Genomic DNA, 20225 nt, shown 5'->3' on the forward strand with positions numbered 1-20225 from the left:
GAAACCAAAAGGTTTCGTAATTTTTTTTATTTTGCAGCTCGTTTTCCTTTAAGGAAAACGGGCTGCAAAATAAATTTTTAAAAAACTGCTTTATTTAAAAAGCAGTCACAGACATGGAGGTCTGCTGACTTCAGCAGGCCACCATCCCTGTGAGTGCTGCGACTTGCTATGGGGTCGCAAAATGCGACCCACCTCATTAATATTAATGAGGTGGGTCTTTGCGACCCCATAGCGACTCGCAGTCGGTGTCTGAGACACCGTACTGCATCCGATTTTGCGAATCGGAAATTGCGAGTTGCACCGACTCGCAATTTCCGATTAGCAAAATCGGACTTTGCTACATCTGGCCCAATGCCCCCTGTTTTGCATATAGGCGGCAATAGCGGGTAGGTGTGACCATATAGAAATGTGGGTGAGGCCTGACTTTTGAGGTTGCAAGAGGTAACAATGTCCCGGGCAGAAGGCTTTAGGGGGTCCAGTTGCTTGGGGGTGCAATAGAGAACAAATCTTTTCCACTTAGAGAATATCAGGCCCGCATAGTCAGTCTGTGGGTGCAGGCCTCCCGCAAGATAGTCATGCACTCCTGTGGGAGATGAAGATAGCCAAATTCTAAGACCTCAAAGGCCAGATCGATAGATCAACCTGTCTAGGATCCAGGTGTCTGATCCGTGTTTGGTTCTGTGTAAGATGATCTGGCCTGTTCAAGAGCTTCTTATGGGGGAGGATGGACATCTCAAGGAGCATCAAGTACCAAAGCTGCCTGGCCCAAGTGAGAGCCAGGAGTACAAATGTGATGGAAATTTGCTGCGTCTTCCTTACCACATACAGAAGGAGTGGGAAAGGAGGATAAGTATAAATATCCCTGACCAGTTAACCGATAAAGAATTCACTATTGGGTGAGGGTGCTAGTACCTGGAGGCGTAATTTAGGCATTCTGCACTATCAGGGGAGGTGAATCGATCTATCTGTAGGTAGCCAACGCTGGAAGTAAGTGATAAGGACTTGTGGGTGAATTTTCTATTTGTGGACTTGTTGATGTGTCTTACCGAGCAGGTCTGAAAATCTGATGTCTAGCCCAGAGGGAATTACGCCAGGAGGTTATGCGGTGTTGGTTGGCCCAGTGCCAGATCTGATGCTCTAGTGCAGAGAGTGTGCATGCCACTTTGCTTCTGGTGGAAATACATGGCAGTCATGTTGTCTGTCTTGATCAGGACTACTGGTATCATGAATGACCTGAAAGAAGGCTTAAAGAGCTTGGTGTATGACCAGCAGTCTGAGGTGGTTGATGTGTGGCTCCCGGTATTGAGGAGGCCACCCCCATATCATTATATTGTCTAGATACGCACCCCAGTCAGTGAGAGAAGCGTCCCTGGTAACGGTCACTTGCGGGAATGGGTCTGAGAAAGGCCAGCCCTGAAGCAGATTGTTGTTTGTCCACCACAGCAGACAATGATGGTCGCTGGCCTTTAGTAACCCAGAGACCCTTTGTTTGTGGCAACTGCACTGAAAGACACTCCTGCAACCGGTGCATGTGAGGGCTAGCATGGGGCACTATGGCAATGCATGGTTCCATCATCCTCAGGAGGTGCATTAAGATCCTGACTGTAACTTGACGATTGGACTAAAAAAGAGGCAGCAGCTGCTAAAATGACAACACGCTCTGTTGATTGGGATCATGTTCGAGGTTGCTGAAATCATCTGTTACCCTGGAAAGGTTGGGGGTTCAGGTGAGGCTCTATGAGCTAGCGAGGAATTGGGTTGACAGCTCCTGATGGTGTAGATGGACTCAGTCCTCTCCTCATGAAGTTCTGTCCCCCTAATACATTGTCCTACCTTTCTAGTGGAAATCGTATAACAGCTGTGCCCACAACTGCATTTTGGACGGACCGCAAAAAGCACTCGACCTGTAGGGGTAGGACGTGGGACATGAAGGTATTTATGGTGAATCCCAGGCTGTGGAGCATATTGCAGCTTGAATGTGAGCTAGGCACTGCTGCCTGCCTGTGCTCTTGATCAGTCGGTCATAGAGATAGGGGAAGACACAAGTTCTGCTAATTCGGAGATCAGTGGCTGCCACCACCAGACACTTTGTGAACATGCTTGGGGCAGCGGTAACCCCAAAAGGAAATACTTTGAATTGGTAGTGTTGTCCACTTAACATAAAGCATAGATAGCACTGGTGGGTGGGGTGGATGGGTATTGACAGTAGGCATTCTTGAGGTCCAATGCCATTATGCAGTCACATTGTTGGAGCAGAAGAATAATGTCCTGCATGTTTATCATGTGGAGATGTAAAATCATGGTAGTATAGTGGCAATGGCGAAAATTGTGGTGGTAATCATGGTGGGATAATGATGGTACTTGGTGTGTTAACGGTGGGGCTAGTAATGGTGGTAGTAGTAATGTGGTGGATACCTCCCTGTTCTTGGGCAAGCTGGGAGTAGAGTGCTTTTCTCCATGCCGTCTAGGAAGTTGCCCTCTCCTATTTTTTTAAATAATGTGGGAGTGCTTGGGATTCAGTGGGATGGCTCATTCACATACTCCAATCCATTGGCTCAGTTTTTCTTTTGAAATCTCTCCTAATGTTCATAAACATTGAGAGAGATTACAAAAAACAATCATTAAAAGCCTCTATGACAGGTCTTGTCCAGGTGCTGAAGTTCTTAAATTAACTAACCTCTCTCTCTATGACAAAGGGTGGGTACAGTGCTTAATTTGTGCTTGTTGTTTACGGTGCGAAGCACTGGCACTTATTTTTGAGGGCCGGCACTTATTTTTCTGCCTCAAACATTTACTGCAAGCAAAAGACACATACGGGAAAGACAGAGGAAGAGAAAAATGAAATAGCGTCACAATGGGAGAAAGCAGAAAGCTGCAAGATTGAGCTGAAGGGGCAATGAGTGGCTGTAAATGGACTGAAGAGGCCCGAGATGGCTTCAGGATTACTCTGCCTCAGTATTCCGCGATCGCACATTTAATTGCAGCAGCTGCGTGTTCAATAGGAGGGCTTTGGGCACCTGCACGTTCATGTTTACAAATTAAGCACTGGGCGGGTGTAATGTGTGCCAATATTTGCTTGACCCCAGCCTTGTGAAAGGATATCAGGGTTATTAGCATAAGTAGCACCACTTTACCCAGTTGCTTGCATACTGACTATCTCCATGCCATTCCATTCGCCTCACCCAATAGCAAGGAGAGCTTATAACAAGCATGAAAAGCAAGTAATGTGCCACCAGCCCCTATGCCCTGTTTGCAAATAGGGTGCACGTGTAGATGGAAGTTGATCTGCTTCTCTGTGAAACAAAGTGTTTTTGGCTCTGTTGAAGTATACCTTGGTCCGTGGCCAAAGTAAATGAAAAGCCATGGGCTGTGCATAGCAGGCTCAAACAGGACATGACTTATGACCATGCCCTATGCACAGTCCTATGTCTGTAGGAACTGCGGTGCATTAGTATGTTGAAAGCAGCATTCAACATTGCCCTGTTCTCCATCCACCAGAACTCCCAGTATACATGATTTCTTGAGACAAGATTTAGAATTTTCCATTTTCCTCACCCTATCCTGTGTCCTATGAACCAACTAACCCACTTTCTTCGGCCATACTCACTATGCTTGGAGCACAAGACATGCTTTGCACCTTGTGTATGCAGTGTGTGTTGGAACATGGCATGGCCTTAATAGGTTTTTGATCATAACCATTATGCCAATTCAACTGATGTTTCCCAGTGGAATTTCAGTGTTTTTAACTTTTTTTTATTTTTATAAGAGGCAATGCCTTTAAGTCTATTAACAACATTGTATTCTCCTACCAAAATTAGGAAGGCATTATGGGTGGCCTTGAGCAGGACACTCAGGCATTTGGCACAGTCACGTCCTGCACTCTCTTTTATGTATCAAGAATCCACTGTACAAAGACTATTTCCACACAAATTGAACTCCAAGTGGGTGCACCTTGTTTCCAACCTCGTATTCAGGCCTTTAGCACCCACAACCTGACAAGCTATTGGCCACTCAATGTGCCCAAAAATGCACAGTATATGGCCCCCGGTTGTGCACAGAGTTATTTTGGCACAGAATGTGACCTTAAGGCATGCTCCACTCCATACCGAAAGGCCACTAGGCATGACCTTTGAAAGCAGAGTGTACCTTGAGTCATACCATGTCCTAAGGCCCATGCCTTCACAATATGCTAGGTACAGCACTTAGCCATATGTAACAGGCACTGGCTACAGGGCATGGCCTTCATTCACTCCCTGACCCCTGCACCCAGAAGCCGCAGCACACAGCCTGCATTCATGTGCAGTATGATCGGGACGCTGGACTAGGCCTTTGGACAGGCCCTGTTCATTAGGTAAGAAGAAAAAAATATTAAAGTAAATGTAAAAAGGAGGCAGGACAGTTCTTAATATTGCTGCTTTGTTCTCTGCCGTTTTCTCAAATCCTAATCTCTTGCTCTCTACTATGATTCCTTATCTATAATTTAGACCACAGGAATTACTCGCTTCCTGCATCTCTGGCCTTCATCTATATCTCTCTCCTTGTCCTCACTGCACAAAAGTTGTATGTCTCTCTTTCTCCTCAACAGTTCCCGCTTTCATGATTATACATCATCCATTTGTGCTAAGTGGTTTTAGCTCACCTACCTTTTCCTGTACTATTAATCTACTGAGTTATCCATGTCTTTCTCTTCTTGCTCTATCTTCACTTTCTGGTAGTGTTGCTCCTTGTTTTGCGGCTCATTCTGAAGTATATTACTTTGTCTCCTACGGATCAGAGCTCTGGTGCTAACAGTGTAAAGTCTCACAAAGACATTTCTCTGTCTCCAAGGCTGCTGCAGTTTCATAGTGGTAGTCCAACTATGTGCCAGTGATACTGCAGGTATACAACTGTTGTTCCCAGATTCCAAATTTGACACACAACATACTCAGCCACATGAAGATCTGCAACCACTTACCTTGCAGTGGGTGTCTCCTACCATTTAAATGAGGCATCTGTGTCATCAGACAGAGGTAACCACTTTGATTGTCCGAGATAATTTTGTTTTTTACTTGAAGGTTAATGCCAAGAAGTGATAATACCTCCTGGAATCAGAGACAATGCTTTGAGATGCAGGACAACGGGCACAGAGACCCATGACTTACTCTAGGTTGCTGTTTCGAGTTCTTCTCTGTAGTGACTTCCTCTTCGGTGATAGTAAACTCTGCAGCTTGAAGCTCCTTTTCTTCCTCCCAAAATACTAGCTCTTTGTCATACTCAACCAGTTCCCTCTGCATAAACACCTGCGGGAAACAACAAAGATTTTTGAGGTAGCTACCACCACTAAACTTGTTTCATCATTCTGAGATAAGTGATATGCTATACGGTGTGGTTATGTGACCTCATCATGTGATACATTCACAATAACCGGCTTTGGTCCAGTCAGACTTGTTTATCAAACCTTAGCTCAATCCTGTGTAGCTGTGGCTTCGAGCAGTCAGGCTTAAACATGGAAAAAGAGTAAAGCATTTAAACAGCACCAAACAACTGAATGTGAAAAAGCATAGTTCTCAATAAATCTAATCACCAATTTATAAAAATAGACTGTACTTTTATGAATGTATAGACACCAAAATTAACAATATCCACGAGAGGGTTCTGGAGATATAAATACTGGAAGAAATAATAAATCACAGCTTTTTACTCAACCGCAAACAAGCATTGGTAAGTGGTTTGGATTTGGTCCTTAGAAACTTGTTAGGGAAAACATTGATCAAAGTTGAGTGATATCACTTCTAGTTACTTTGGGTAGCCAAGTCGGGCGGAGAGCAGGTCAGGGGTACTAACAAAGTCCCAAGGAACTGTTACCTTGAAGAAAAAATAGTTTCCAGTCCAGTTCCAGTATCAATGGCAAGTTGCCATTAACTTCTTTGGAGTGGTCCTGATGCAAGGAAGAAGTAGAAGAAGCTAAGGATGCTGTGCGGTCGATGGGGCTACTCTTTGGTTCAAGGCCTTGGTGGGGCAACTTTGGCCACAGGTGTCGATGTCCCTCGAAGTCTCAGTGGGTCTAGAAAAAGCCCAGTTGCTACTGGACTACTGGTCTCTGTGATAGCGAAACCAGCGGTTCCCTCTTCCTGGTGCTAAGTTTCTTTCTGGATGACCAAACTGCACTCCAATGGCTCTTCAGGGTCCAGCAGTCTCAGGTGCAACTTTTGTGCAACTGACTCGATCTCCTGGGCTGCACTTCGGCAGTGAACCACAATCTGGTGATCTGAGTTACCAACTTGCCAAGGCTTCTTCAGCTTTTGAGGTCCTGATGTTGGAAGAGGAAATCAGCCAGCTAACTTTTGGAGTCTCAGATTTCTGTCTGGGGCTTTGGGGTGACTTCTCTTTGAGCAGCACAAATAACAGGGACAGTCCTCACTTTGCTGGCCCAAGAAGCAGCAGGTGCAATCCAACTTAGGTGAAACCTCTCTTTGCCAGGTCCATGGTAAGCAGGGCAGTCCTTCTTCTGGTCTCTTGTCCAGTAGAGGTGAGACCTGAGGCCTGTGGGCTAAGGGTGTCTCATTTAGACCCAGAAAGTGCAATGAGGGGGTGTGGTGGTCATTAGCGAATGGGCTACTTGGGTCCCTTATGCCTAATGACAACGTCCTGTAAAGGGTGGCATCTAGCTATCCTAAAATGCTGTGTTCTGCCCACTCTCAAGACAGAATCACCCCTTTCCTGGTGTGTGTTGCTTGGTATCACACCCTAGAGGTGTGGCTACCTCAGGGCTACACGCCCACTGGTTTGGCAACTGTTTCTCCCCCTCTGTCCCCGATGCCAACCCATCTACATAAACAAAAGAGTACACTCTTTTGTGTGTGTTCACCATTTGCACTTCCCCTTTGAAGCTCATCTTCTGGGCTCCTACACTGTGCTGCTTTCTGCCAATGGCTGACCTCTATTGTTACCTTTCCTTAGAATGGTTCACACTTCTCCCCAGAAGGAGAGAGGGGTGTCTAGCGGCCAGCATCTGCAAATGGCCACTGAAAAACGTGTCAACTTTCTAACAGCTGCATTTACTCAAACGGTACATTAAAATTGCCTTCAGTATCAAGTCAGGCTTAATGTAATGATGCCTTTGATGATTTGAAGTACCAACTTTAGTAATCCCAGTGAGGATTTAGCACAGTTGGGTTGTCAGCATCAAATCCAGCACTTGCAATGGGGGTGCAGGCTGCTAGCCCTTCCACAGTAAAATAAACAATTTGGGGGTTTTACTGGTAGGGAATATTTAAATACGTCTCCCTCTTTAATTTAATATTAAGTACCCTGCCTTAGGATGCAATAGGCCTATCTTAGGGGTGACTTACATATATTAAAAAGTGAGAGTGGACTTTATCATTCGTTTAAATGGCAAAGTTGAGTTATCACTTTAAAACTGCTCTACCAGTCTGCAGTGGCAGTGTGGGAGTCATGTTCTTTTTCTTTGTCACCCTTGTAGCGGCACAACTAGTGCTGGAGTCTATGAGAAACAATTTAACTTATGGGCCGTAGGTACCCCTAGGACCATGTAGTAGGGACTCACAAGTATGTTATGGCAGCTGGGTACAAGCCAAATAAACATACAGTTTTAAAGGGTCAGAACATGTGCACTGAGTCCTGATTATCAGGGCTCATGACTTTTTACAGTCATTACACCAGTGCCTAGCAGTCAAAATGGGGGCAAACTGTGCGGACGAAACTGCAAAGAGCCTGTTTCCTCACATGGCAGTCTAACAGAGGTGAGATTTCAAAGACAGTGTTCTTATCAAAAGTGTTTGTCAATTTTACTTATTGTCTAATGTGTTTATCGCCAAAGGGTTTAGTGTCAAGAGGTTTGTTACTGATAGCAAGGGGAATTGGTTTCAGGGAGGGCTGGTGTCCAAGTTTTACTCTAAGATTTCGAATCCTAGGAGTTTGAGGTCAGGAATTTCTGACGTCCAGGCCCAGTGCGAAAATGATTCAGGATGGTCATCACTCAGTGGGCGCTAATGCAGTTTCAATCTTCTTGGGACAGTTAGAAATAAAGAAGGATGGGCAGGGGTTCATATCACAGAAAATTATATTTGTATCTATGTTTTTGTGGTGTCACATGTATTCTTTAATACTTAATTCTGGATGAAAGTTACACCAGCAGGAAGATTTCCACAACAGCCAGAGCTACCATTGAACAAGTTACTGACACTCTTTCTTGTGCATTAATGTATCTAACAGCAGATTCATCACCTTTAGAAAAATCCCCAAACATTGTATTGCATCCATAAACTTTTTAGCAATGCTCCTGCACGTTCCTAGGTGGTGCCATGCAAATCTGTACCACCTTCGAAATAACAGAGAGGAGCTGCATATCAGTGCCACCCCAGCGCACTGACGTCAGATTCCTGGTTGACTCTTTCTGCAACCTCAGACGCGGAACATAACACAGTCGTCAGTACCAATATGTAAAACAATTGTATTACTGGTTGAAGGGGTGAAACCCTACTCCAGACAACACAACAAAAATCCCACGAGTTTAAAAAAAGAGAGTAAACTATAATAAATAAATCAAGACCAAAAGATTTCAGTGACTATAGCGCTAAAAAACACAAAGCTCTAACTGTAAATATTTGGTGGTGCTAGACCAGAAGAAAGTCACAAGTTTAGGCTGATCGCGATGGAGCGCCAGCCAGCTACTGGGACCCAGCTAGGCCTGTTGAACAAGAGTACCTTAAAGCCTTGTTGTGAATAGTTAAAGAGCCCCAGGTCGAGGATGGGTCATGCAGCCGAGGCAATGCAAGGTCATGGAGGGAGATGTGTCACACGGCGTTGGTTCTGACAAACTCTGAGATTCTGATGCAAGGTTCTACGTCATCGTCGAAAAGGCTGCCTACGAGGGAGCTTGTGATGCAAGGTCCTACGTCAAAGATGCGTCATGCATCGGCTGGTTCTGAAGAAGCTGCGTGGTTTGCAATGCAGAGTCCTGCATTGTCGAGGCTGCTGTCAACAAAAGGCTTGTATTGCAAGGGCCTGTGTCTAAGATGCGTCTCACAGCAGCAGTTCCTATGGGGCTGTGGGCTGCGATGTGAAGCCCTGGCATCGAAAATGTCCACACAGCAGAGGCGATACATTAGCTCTGCTTGGGGTTGCACTAACTTGAGAACTTTTCAGATGTTAAGAGACCACTCCACAGAACAGGAAGGTGGGAGGGCGATGAGGAATCTGTGGTTAGATATAGTATCCACCAGAAGGAGTGTTACCAAAATTACTTATTCTTCTGATAGATACTTCTAACCATTGATTTCTTACCTTTAAAGTAGATACTAAAGTAGTAAATCCCAAAGTTGAAAGGTCTGTGAAGTGGTCCAAGACCAAAAAGTCCTGCAAGATAGAACGCACAAAATATTCTTCCCCTTAGACTTGGCTGTCAAGGCAGTAGTGCTTCATCAAAGTGTGCATCGACAACCATGTCGTTCCCTGGCGGATGTCAAGGATAAGTGCTCTGCATGCCACCACAGTGGTAGCATCTATAGCCTTGTGTTAATGGACTCTGACATTCCAGAGGCTCCTTTTTGGCCGGTGTATACCAGATTTTAATGCAGAGGACCATCCTCCTCAACAGAGTCCTCTTCTGCACAGTCTTCCCTTTCTTTGCCCCAGACAACCCCACAAAAACCTTATCTAGCACCCGATGGCCCTTGGTACAATCAGTGTAAAAAACTTAAAGCTCGTTAGGGGTTTCACTGGTGGAGCCTCTCCACTTTCGAAGGGTGAGGAGGGGCAAAGCTTGCTTGAAGAGTGATGGATTGCCCAGTGAGGAAAGGAGTCATAACTTTAAACCAGAAGGCAGCTGAGTCTTCAGTATCAGTATGTCTGGAAAAACAGTGGTGTAGAACAGTTGCACCGACAATGCCTGAAGCCTACTCACTTGATGAGCTGAAGAAATCATAATGAGGTAGATGGACTTTAAGGGCATAAGAACCAACAAGCAGCTGTTCATACCGTTGAATGGCATACACATGAGAAATGTCAAGCCCAAATTAAGGTCCCACTTGGGCAACACAAGTGATTTGGGAGGGAGCAGTGACACAGGTAAAAAACAACACTAAATGATGTCCTGTACCAGGACTGTCCTCTACTTTATAAATAATTTGAACCCACATCTGAGATAGGCCAATATGTGTAGGACACTCAGGGTGATAGTGTTATTGAAGCTGGGTTGTGTCCTATACCGCCTCTCCTCTCGTCGCCTCCTGCTTTTTAGAACTTTGTTCCAAAAAAGTTTGGGATACTTGTGGTAGCAGAGGATAAAAAAAGACCTGTTAACTCCTACTGATCACTAGACGGTGAGCTGCCACCACTGCATTTGTGCTTCTTAACTCCTGGCAAATGCAACGACAGCAAGGTGATAGAGGCAAAGCTTGAATAAATCTCAGCCACTGGCATGCATTTGGGCTGCATCCCAATCCACCATTGTTCGCCCACCATGCCACCGCAGTTTTGACCCAGCCATATGCAAATCAGCCAAGACCCTGCTCCAATTGGAACAGTTCAGCTCGAACTGCCAGGTCAGATACTCACTGAACCAGAAAACAAGCAACCTGAGACTGGTTTTCCCCTTTGTAAGGGCTCATCTGCCAGGTATCGCTTGACTCCAGAGGCACAGTGAGCACATACCACATCTGGGCACATACTTCAGGCTAGACTGTTAGTGACTGGAGGAGGGTCCAAACTGTGGTGACATGGTGTGCAAAATAACAACGGATTGGGATGCGGCCAAATGTTTTGCCAGTGGCTGAGATTAATTCAAGCATTCCATCCATCACTTTTTTGTATATTTAAATGTGTCACCCTAAGTAGGACGGGACGGGTCCCCTGCATACTGTTCCGATGGAACCAAGCTGTACATGACTGATTAGCCCATAGCTAGGGCAAAACAGGTCATGTGTTCCGGTTCAAGGAAGACCTGTCTTAGCAGTTTGACCTGTACTTTACTGATTGGAGAAGACTGGTTTGCATATAGCTGGGTCCAACTGATGTTACATGGTGTGCAAAAAAACGATAGATTGGGATGCAGCCCAGTTTCTTTGCCAGTGGCTGAGATAATTCATGCATTCCAGCCATCGCTTTTTTGTAAACTTTAGTAACACCTGGTAGAGGCAGTAGCCTTTCACCACTATGAGGGTAGTGCTTTTGGCACCACTCCCAGTCCAACAAGACCGCAATCCATGAGATGGGCCAATGTCCATGCCCACATGCATGACCCGCGTTTGCCTAGGACAACAACATCAGCATCGGAATCCAGACATCAGTACAGTTAGGACACTCTGGCTGTGCTGCATGTCCAGTACCATGCAGAGGACTTCTCCGTCTATACACTTTCCACTCCTGGAAGATGCCCTGTGCTGCCTCAGTGGGGGGGGGGGGAGAGATGCTATTTATGATCCACCAGGTGCTGCTGGCTGAGCTCATCCACCCTGGCATTCAGGCACCCCACCAAATGGTTAATTATCAGGTAAATACCCCAAGGCTACAGCCAACTCTAAAGGAACATAGCCTCTTTGCTTAGGACACAGGACCCCACGCCACCTTGCTTGTAGCAGTACAGTATTGTAGTGGTATTGTCCGTGAGCAACTCCCCTTGATGGATGACAGCAAGGCCTTCAACACCAGACAAATGGCTCACAACTCCAGCAGATTAATAGGAAACCAGGTTTCCTCCAAAGAACAGAGTCCTCTGAACTCCACCTATCCTAGATGACATCCTCAACCAAGCAATGCCCCATGTGTCACCACCATCAACTCTGGGTGGGGAAGGGACAGGGCTCTGCCACCAGTTCAACTGTGATCGTGCAGCCATGACGGCAGATTGTGTGTAATGTTCCCTGAAATCTGAATGCTATTTGATAGTTTTCCCTGGTGGTGGGCCCACTGGAACTTGGTGTCATCGCAGAGCCCACCTATGGCACCTGGTGTAGTGGGAGGATGCAGGAGGTTAAAAAGACAAGAAGCCTCACAGCTGCCTTTACCGTGACCGAGGCTGAAATAGTGTTTTAACAATATAATAAAACAATTATTGTGTGACAAATATTGTGTCCAGAATATGGTGTTGTCAAAAATATCGTTGACAGAGCCATCAAAGGAAAGAATATTGTTTTAAGTGTTTTTTTTTTTTTTAATATTGTATATATAGTTTATTAAAATATTGTTAAAAATATTGTTTTATGGGTTAATTTATATGTGCTTTTTGATGTGTTTTATCATATTTGTATGCTACTTTTTGTATTAATGTGCTTAGTAATTTTTATAGTAATTTTCTAAACATTTTGAGATTATTTTATTTTAATTAGGTTTTTCATTATTTTATGTGTATTTAAGTTATAGGAGTGCGATGGGTTTTTAGCGGAAAAGGGTGGGGAGATTTAAAAAAATATATTCATATTAATTTATTTATATGATACATTTTATTTAAATTATTAATTATATTGTTCAAGTTGCTGAAATGTATAAACATCATAATAAATTCATTTAATTTTGAAATATTATTTAAAAATGCATTTGATTCTTATTTATTTTCAAAAGCTGGTATAGATGTGTGTGTATAATAGAATATTTATAGATTTTTGCCATATATTTCAAAATATTAATTAAAAATTATTTATACTATTGACATTACACCTTTATAGGCAAAAAAGATAAACATTGTCCTCAAATAGGATATCTTGTATATGACTATCCGTTTCTACATTGTTTTTTTCACTTTTCTTATACATCAAGAAATTTGCATATGGTAGCATGTTTGTAGATTAGCAGTTGCTACAGACCATATCACAGATTGCAACTTTATCAACTCGACAATTCACAAAGCATACTACTTAGCAGCTTGACCATGCTATATATTGTCAGCATTTCCCCGATGTACAAGTCTGCACCCATCAGGGCAACACACTGCTATTGTTCTCCTAAGGGGTCCAATCAGATGCTCATGCTGTGACGAGGTGCTCGAATGCTGCCAGGACTTCCTCCCAGGTCTCTGCAATAAGGTATTTCCTACACCCCGCTCTCCTCTAGTTTCAGCACTACATGTTCACTCTGTACCCATTGGGTTACATCTCTGCCCATGACATGGTGAATGGGGCCTGGTAGGCCTTCCAATTCATGGCTATGCACCTTTTGATGAGAGTGATCACAAATGTTAGGAAAGTGAAGCCCACCTGCCCTTTTGTTGCCAAGTGAGTGAGTCCCAGTAGGCATACTTCAGGGGTGCAAGGCATTTTCCCTCCCAGCTCTTTGCCAATATGCTCCAAAGTCACAGCCTTTTCTCTGGCGTCCCTCCCAAGCTAAACATCTGAACAAACGTTGAAGACTGTTTAGTGGACTAGAAGGGCATAAAGTCTGATTGGTCCAGTACTATCACTTGATGTATTACATGCAGTAGGTGAATTACCAGAATGTTCACCAGTACTCTCCCTTCCACATTTAGGAGGGAGATCAGGCGGTAAGAGGAACACTGATTTGAGGAAGAGGACTATTGTTACCTGGCACAGGTCCCGCTGGAGTTTTCCTGACCATTTGGACTCGTAGAGCATGGCTCGGATTCACTACCTGACTTTTAATGCATTAAAATGTATTTGGAGGAAAGCAGTCGGGTGTAGGTGCCCTCCCACTTTTCATTTGGGTAAGCACCTCCACTATTTCCCCCTTCTGGATCTCCCCCTCCACTCCCAATGTTGGTGTCAGATGTCTGTGAGGAAGCTATCTAGGTCTCTGGTACCTGTATACAGGTGTTGTGGGAACCCTGATATGCCAGCACTATTTCTGACATTGTTTCTGACTCCCACCCTCTGCCGTGCAGATCTTCTGCAACCATCACTGTCCTCCTTCCTCTGTGCGAGCCATGCTAACAGCTTCCCAGCCTTGTTGCCCACCTTGTATAATTTATGTTGTTTGGACTGAAATATTGCTCTAGCTTCCTGGTGCATTAGGTGTTGGTAGTCCTCCCACAGGACCTCTATTTGAGCTGCTAATGCCAAATCCAGTACAACATGCACTACCATTTGGCTCCTTACCACTGTCTTGAATGCTTCCCATACATTGATCTCCAACTGCATGGAGCCCATATCCTCCTAGAAGAATGCCTTTGTGGTCTCCTGAATGACGTGTTTAGTTTCCCAATCCGCCAGGCCCTAGAGATCAAGTCTCCAGCCTAGTGAGGTGCAAAGGGACTGCTATGTCAGTTACACGGAGAGCGAAGATTGGTCTGAGATTCCTCTTGGTAAATAGGGAACAAAGTCACACCTCCCCAGCTGGCTCATCGGGATAAGACAATAATCCAGTCTCGAGAGTGGTGCCAGCCTATGTGTTGCATAGGAATACTGTCCGTCAGTCGGATGGGTGGGTGGCTTGCCACTGGTTAGCGAGGCCCATGGCCTCTATAAATGTGATTAGTCTCTTATCTCCTCTGGGTGGAGTGTCTCCCCTAGTTATTCTATCTAAAACCCCCTGTAAGGTTATGTTGAGGTGTCCCTAAACCACCAGGAGTGACTGCGGGGCTTTCAGTATCCATTCATTCATAACTGTCAGCCCTGCAGACTGTCATCCCGGGGGGAAGTACCAAGAGGCCACCCATAACTCTTCCTCCTGCCAGGTTCTTTTGACTGCTTCTCCCTGCCAGGTTCACCCACTTTCCCAGCACTCAGAATGGGAGGGATTTGCAGACCATGATGCAAATTCCCCAGGGGTCCATGGAGAAGCCATGGGCGAGAGCATTGCATATTTCCTCCTGCCAAGAAATCCACAACTGTTACCCAGCAGGTGAGGTTTTTGTAATAGAACTAGTTTGGGTAGGGGGTGTTGGGCTATACATTTCCACACCACTCCCTCCTTCACTTTGTTTCCCAACCTATTGATGTTTCAGGATGATAAGTGAGGTCTTGAGTTGGAAATGTGTTGATTGCTGCCTTAATGTGCCGCCCTCAGATTCCCCTAACACTTCCACCCACCCTCCCTGTAACCTCAAGTGGCAGATTTCTAACTACCTGCCTCCCCAAAGCTTGAAGTGTCTGTCGCCCACCCCTGAACATATTAAACATCACCCAACAGAAACTTGGCAAGTCTTGTCAAGATGTAGAGGCCGTTAGTTCCATAATGAGTGTTTTGTTACCGGTCAGTGATGTCTAGACTACTTCACCTGTGCTCGTCAGCGTGACCACAGGGGGGAGGGGCAGCATCGTCCAGCTCTTCCCCAGAGGCTCTGATGCTGTCACTGGATTATGTTGAACGAGACTAACACAGGCAAGCTACATAACATCCGTTAGAATGTCTCTCCTCTTACTTTCTGTAGGAAAGTGCCACTGTTGGCATGGTTACCCCTCCACTTTTTGCCTGGGGTTGAAGCCAACTTTGATTGAAAGTGTGATGGGATCCTGCTAACCAGGCCCCGCACCAGTGTGCTTTCCCAAAATCTGTACCCATGTTTCCACAATTGGCACAACCCTGGCACACAGTTAAGTCCCTTGTAAAAGGTACCTATGGTACCAAGGGCCCTGTGGCCAGGGAAGGTCCATAAGGGCTGCAGCATGCATTATGCCACCCTAGGAGACCCCTCACCAAGCACATGTACACTGCTTAGCAGCTTGTGTGTGCTGGTGGGGAAAAAAGACAAAGTCGACATGGCACCCCTCTCAGAGTGCCATGTCCACAAACCACTGCCTGTGGCATATGAAAGACACCCCTCTAGCAGGCCTTACAGCCCTAAGGCAGGGTGCACTACACCACAGGTGAGGGAATAGCTGCATGAGCAACATGCCCTAACAGTGTCTAAGAACATTCTTAGACATTGTAAGTGCAATGTAGCCAAAATTAGTATATGGTCTGGGAGTTTGTCATTACGAACTCCACTGCTCCATAATGGCTTCACTGAATACTAGGAAGTTTGGTATCAAACTTCTCAGCACAATACACCCACACTGATGCCAGTGTGGGATTTATTGAAAAATGCACACAGAGGGCATCTTAGAGATGCCCCCTGTATGTTAGCCAAACTGCTAGTGTAGGACTGACCCGTCTGTGCCAGCCTGCCAGTTTCAGACATGTTTCTGACCACATGGGGTGAGAGTCTTTGTGTACTCTGTGGTCAGAAACAAAGCATGTCCTGGGTGGATGTTCTTCATACCTCCCCCCTGGAGGAACTGTAGCACATGGCAGCGAGCCTCAAAGGCTCAAGCCTTGGATTACAGTGCCCCAGGGCTTTCCAGCTAGTGGAGCTGCCCGCCCCCTGGACAAAGCCCCACTTTTGGCGGCAAGTCCGGTGGGAAAATAGGGAGGAGTGACCACCCCAGCCAGGACCAACCCTAATGTGTCCTGAGCTGAGGTGACCCCCTCCCTGCAGAATCCTCCATCTTGGTTTGCAGGACAGGACCAATATGATTAGGTTTGGGCACAAGGAGGGTGTAGCCACCCTCAGGGACAGCAGCAATTGGCTACTGCCCTCTGACCCCTAAACCGCTCCTAAAATCTAGGATTTAAGGATCTCCCTGAACCCAAGTCATCAGATTTCTGGCGACCTGAGAAGAAGAAGGACTGCATTGTTGAAACCACAGCAGAGGAGTCAGAAGACAACAACTGATTTGGCCCCAGCCCTACCAGCATGTCTCCTGCTTCAAAGAACCTGCAAAAGAACAGTGACACATCCAGAGGGACCAGCAACCTCTGCCAAGCTCCAGAGGACTGCCATGCACCCAAAAGGACCAAGAACTCCAGTGGACAGTGGCCCTGTCCAAGAAGAAACCAACAACTAAGGTCTCTAACCTCACTCCGAATGCGTAAGTCCTAACCACTCTGCGCCAGACGCCCACGGCCTGTGTTCAGGTAGCCCAACCAGCTAGAGAGGATCCCCAGGTGATTCTGAGCAAGTGCCCACCCTGGGTTGACCTCTCCACCCCTCCATGACGATGCCTGCAGACGGAACCCCAAGGATCACCCTGAAGATATCCAACGCCAAAGGACCCACTTCACCCACAGCCCCCAGGCCTTGGAGGAACCAACACCCAGTGCAGCAACGTTCAGAAGGCGGCCCTCCTCCCTGTCCAGTCTGATTTGCCCAAGACGACCCCCTGGACCTCGTGTGCAGCCTCTGAGTGATCCCCGGGGTCTCCTCATAGAGAATCATTGACATCTCGTTTGTACCCTGCACCTGGCCGCCCCAACGCTGCTGAGAGTGTATGTTTGGCCCTATTTGTGCCCCCCCCCCCAGTGTTCCCATAAACCCCCCCAGGTCTGTCCTCTGAAGTCGCGGGTACTTACCTGCCTACAGATTTGAAAACGAATGCTCCCAGTCGCCATAGGAGCCCATGTTAATTTTGTCTACACTGACCTCTGCACCGGGCTGGCCCCGTTTTGCTGGTGGTGGGTGTTTGGGGTTAACTTGAACCCCAATCTGTGGACTTCCTAACCCGGGAAACTGGAACTGTAAGTGCTGTACGTACCTGTAAAACAATCTAACTTTTCTTCCCCCCAGAATCAGTTTCTGAAAATTGCAGTGTCCCCATTTTTAAAACAGATTATTGCCAATATTTAAAAAACTGGAGAACTTATTGAATTCAAACAAAGTACTGTTGATATATGTGTGAAATATGAATCTACTGAAGTACTCACCTGAAACTTGAATCTTGTGGTTCTAAAAATAAACTACGAAAATATATTTTTGCTATATAAAAACCATTAGGTCTGGAATTAAGTCATTGAGTGTGTGCTTCTTCTATTGTCTGTGTGTGTACAACAAATGCTTTGCACTTCCCTCTGATAACCCTAACTGCTTGACCAACCTACCACAAAAGAGCATTAGTATTATCTACTTTAGTCTCTGTTAAGCCTCTTGGGAACCCCTGGACTCTGTGCACGCTATATCTTATTTTGATATAGTATATACAGACCAACTTCCTACATGCCTCTACTATGTATGGCATTGATACTTGTCTGCCAGGTGCTGTGGAGAGGAGTTATTGTTCCACAGACAGTTTAGAGCTTGGACCTTCTGCTTTTTCAGGGACCCAGATGATACACACTTTATTGCACCCAGAGCAGCCCTTTGCATCATCCAGATGCACTGTTAGAGTCTTCCCTTCCACTTGCACCTGTTACAATTTGGCTGAAGTGTCGAGATCACTGGAATAGTCTGGGCCAGCAATCGCTGTGGGTCAGTTACCTTCCCTGCCAGGTTATTGTGATTAGAGTGTAGTAAGCCAATATTCACCAGAACCATCTCTATTTTATGTTCTAGAGCCACTTTAGTTCCTTTGATCCCCACCAAGATTTGCTACGTATAGGCTGACGGGTGCCTGTCCCGCATAGTTTTGGTTGGCGACTCAGTGTTGTGCCCCATTTTGTTCTGCTTAGGGCACACTACTATTGGGGGTCCCCCAGGTTCTCGCAGGAGCAATTAAAAGTCCCTGGCCCGGGCGAAGCAAGGCCGCTTCTCACCAACGGGGTATGCACACTCCACCATGTATAAGATGGAGTGCAAGTCCTGGGTCAAACAAATGTCCCTAGTAGTGAGGGGACAGTCTGTGTAGGGCACCCGCAGGTCAGGGTAAGGTTGTTCTCACTGTAGGAAAGTACGATCTTTCTGACATAGTTACCCCCACTTTTTGCCTGGTGTCAGTGTGTTTTGACTGTGATTCACTGGGATCCTGCTAACCAGGAACTCAGTGTCAGTGTTCTCTCCTCTAAATTTAGTTGGTAAGTGTAGGAAAATGGCTCCCTGTTGCCTGATATTGATGCTGACTTGACTAAGAAGTGTGCTGGGACCCTGCTAACTAGGCCCCAGCACCAGTGTTCTTTCACTAAAAATGTACCATTGTTTCCACAATTGGAACACCCCTGGCACACAGATAAGTCCCTTGTAAAAGGTACAAGTGGTACCAAGGGCCCTGTGACCAGGGAAGGTCCCTAAGGGCTGCAGCGTGTGTTGTGCCACCCTAAGGGGCCCCTCATCTAACACATGCACACTGCCATTGCAGATTGCCTTTTTTTCCCCACCAACACACACAAAGTCGGCATGGCATCCTCCTCAGGATGCCATGCACACAAAATACTGCCTGTGGCATAGGTAAGTCACCCCTCTAGCAGGCCTTAAAGCCCTAAGGCAGGGTGCACTATACCACAGGTGAGGGCATAGCTGCATGAGCATTGTGCCCCTACAGTGCCTAAGACTATTCTAGTTTATTCAAAATGAACTCCACAGTTCCATAATGGCTACACTGAACACTGGGAAGTTTGGTATCAAACTTCTCAGAATAATAAACCCACACTGATGCCAGTGCTGGATTTATTAAACAATGCACCCCCTTCAGTGCAGGACTGACTGGTCTGTGCCAGCCTGCCACTGAGACAAGTTTCTGACTCCCTGGGGGTGAGAGCCTTTGTGCTCTCTGGGGCCAGAAACAAAGCCTGCACTGGGTGGAGGTGCTTCACACCTTCCCCCTGCAGGAACGGTAACACCTAGCAGTGAGCCTCAAAGGCTCAGGCTTTGTGTTACAATGCCACAGGGCACTCCAGCTAGTGGAGATGCCCGCCCCCCCGGACACAGCCCCCACTTTTGGCGGCCTGCGAGATAATGAAAAAAACAAGGAGGAGTCACCACCTCAGCCAGGTCCACCCCTAAGGTGACAAGAGCTGATAATCCTCCATCTTGTTTTGGAGGATTCCCCCCAATAGGATTAGAGATGTGCCTCCCTCCCCACAGGGAGGAGGACCAAAGAGAGTGTAGCCACCCTCAAGGACAGTAGCCTTTGGCTACTGCCCTCCAGACCTCAACCCCCCCCTAACTTGAGTATTTAGGGGCGACCCTGAACCCAGGAAATCATTTTCCTGACGACCTGAACAAGAAGGACTGCTGACCTGAAAACCCAGCAGAGAAGGAGACAACAACTGCTTTGGCCCCAGCCCTACCGGTCTGTCTCTAGACTCAAAGAACCTGCACAGCGACGCATCCAGTGGGACTACCGACCTCTGAGGACTCAGAGGACTGCCCTGCAACCAAAGGACCAAGAAACTACAGTGGACAGCGGCTCTGTCCAAGAAACAAAGAAACAGCCATCTTTAAAGGGATTTCAGCCTCACTCCGGAAGCGTGAGTCTCCAATACTCTGTACCCGACGCCCCCGGCTTGTGTCCAGAAGAACCAACACTGCAGAGAGGACCCCCAGGCGACTCCCACGACATGGACACCCTGAGACGACCTCTCTGCAC

At 46.4% G+C, this 20225-nt stretch overlaps 1 protein-coding gene across 2 annotated transcripts in view; it reads right to left on the bottom strand.

The window, feature by feature from the left end:
- The window catches only part of CFAP65 (cilia and flagella associated protein 65), a 433505-nt gene that overhangs the window by 89576 nt on the left and 323704 nt on the right, over positions 1 to 20225 (bottom strand). For both annotated transcript variants that reach the window (XM_069227128.1, XM_069227129.1), the window contains exon 27: positions 5142 to 5279. In XM_069227128.1, the coding sequence (XP_069083229.1) occupies positions 5142 to 5279 (138 nt within the window). The remainder of the gene's footprint in view (positions 1 to 5141; positions 5280 to 20225) is intronic.

This window comes from Pleurodeles waltl, chromosome 3_2, assembly GCF_031143425.1.
Source record: "Pleurodeles waltl isolate 20211129_DDA chromosome 3_2, aPleWal1.hap1.20221129, whole genome shotgun sequence".
NCBI classification, from domain to species: domain Eukaryota; kingdom Metazoa; phylum Chordata; class Amphibia; order Caudata; family Salamandridae; genus Pleurodeles; species Pleurodeles waltl.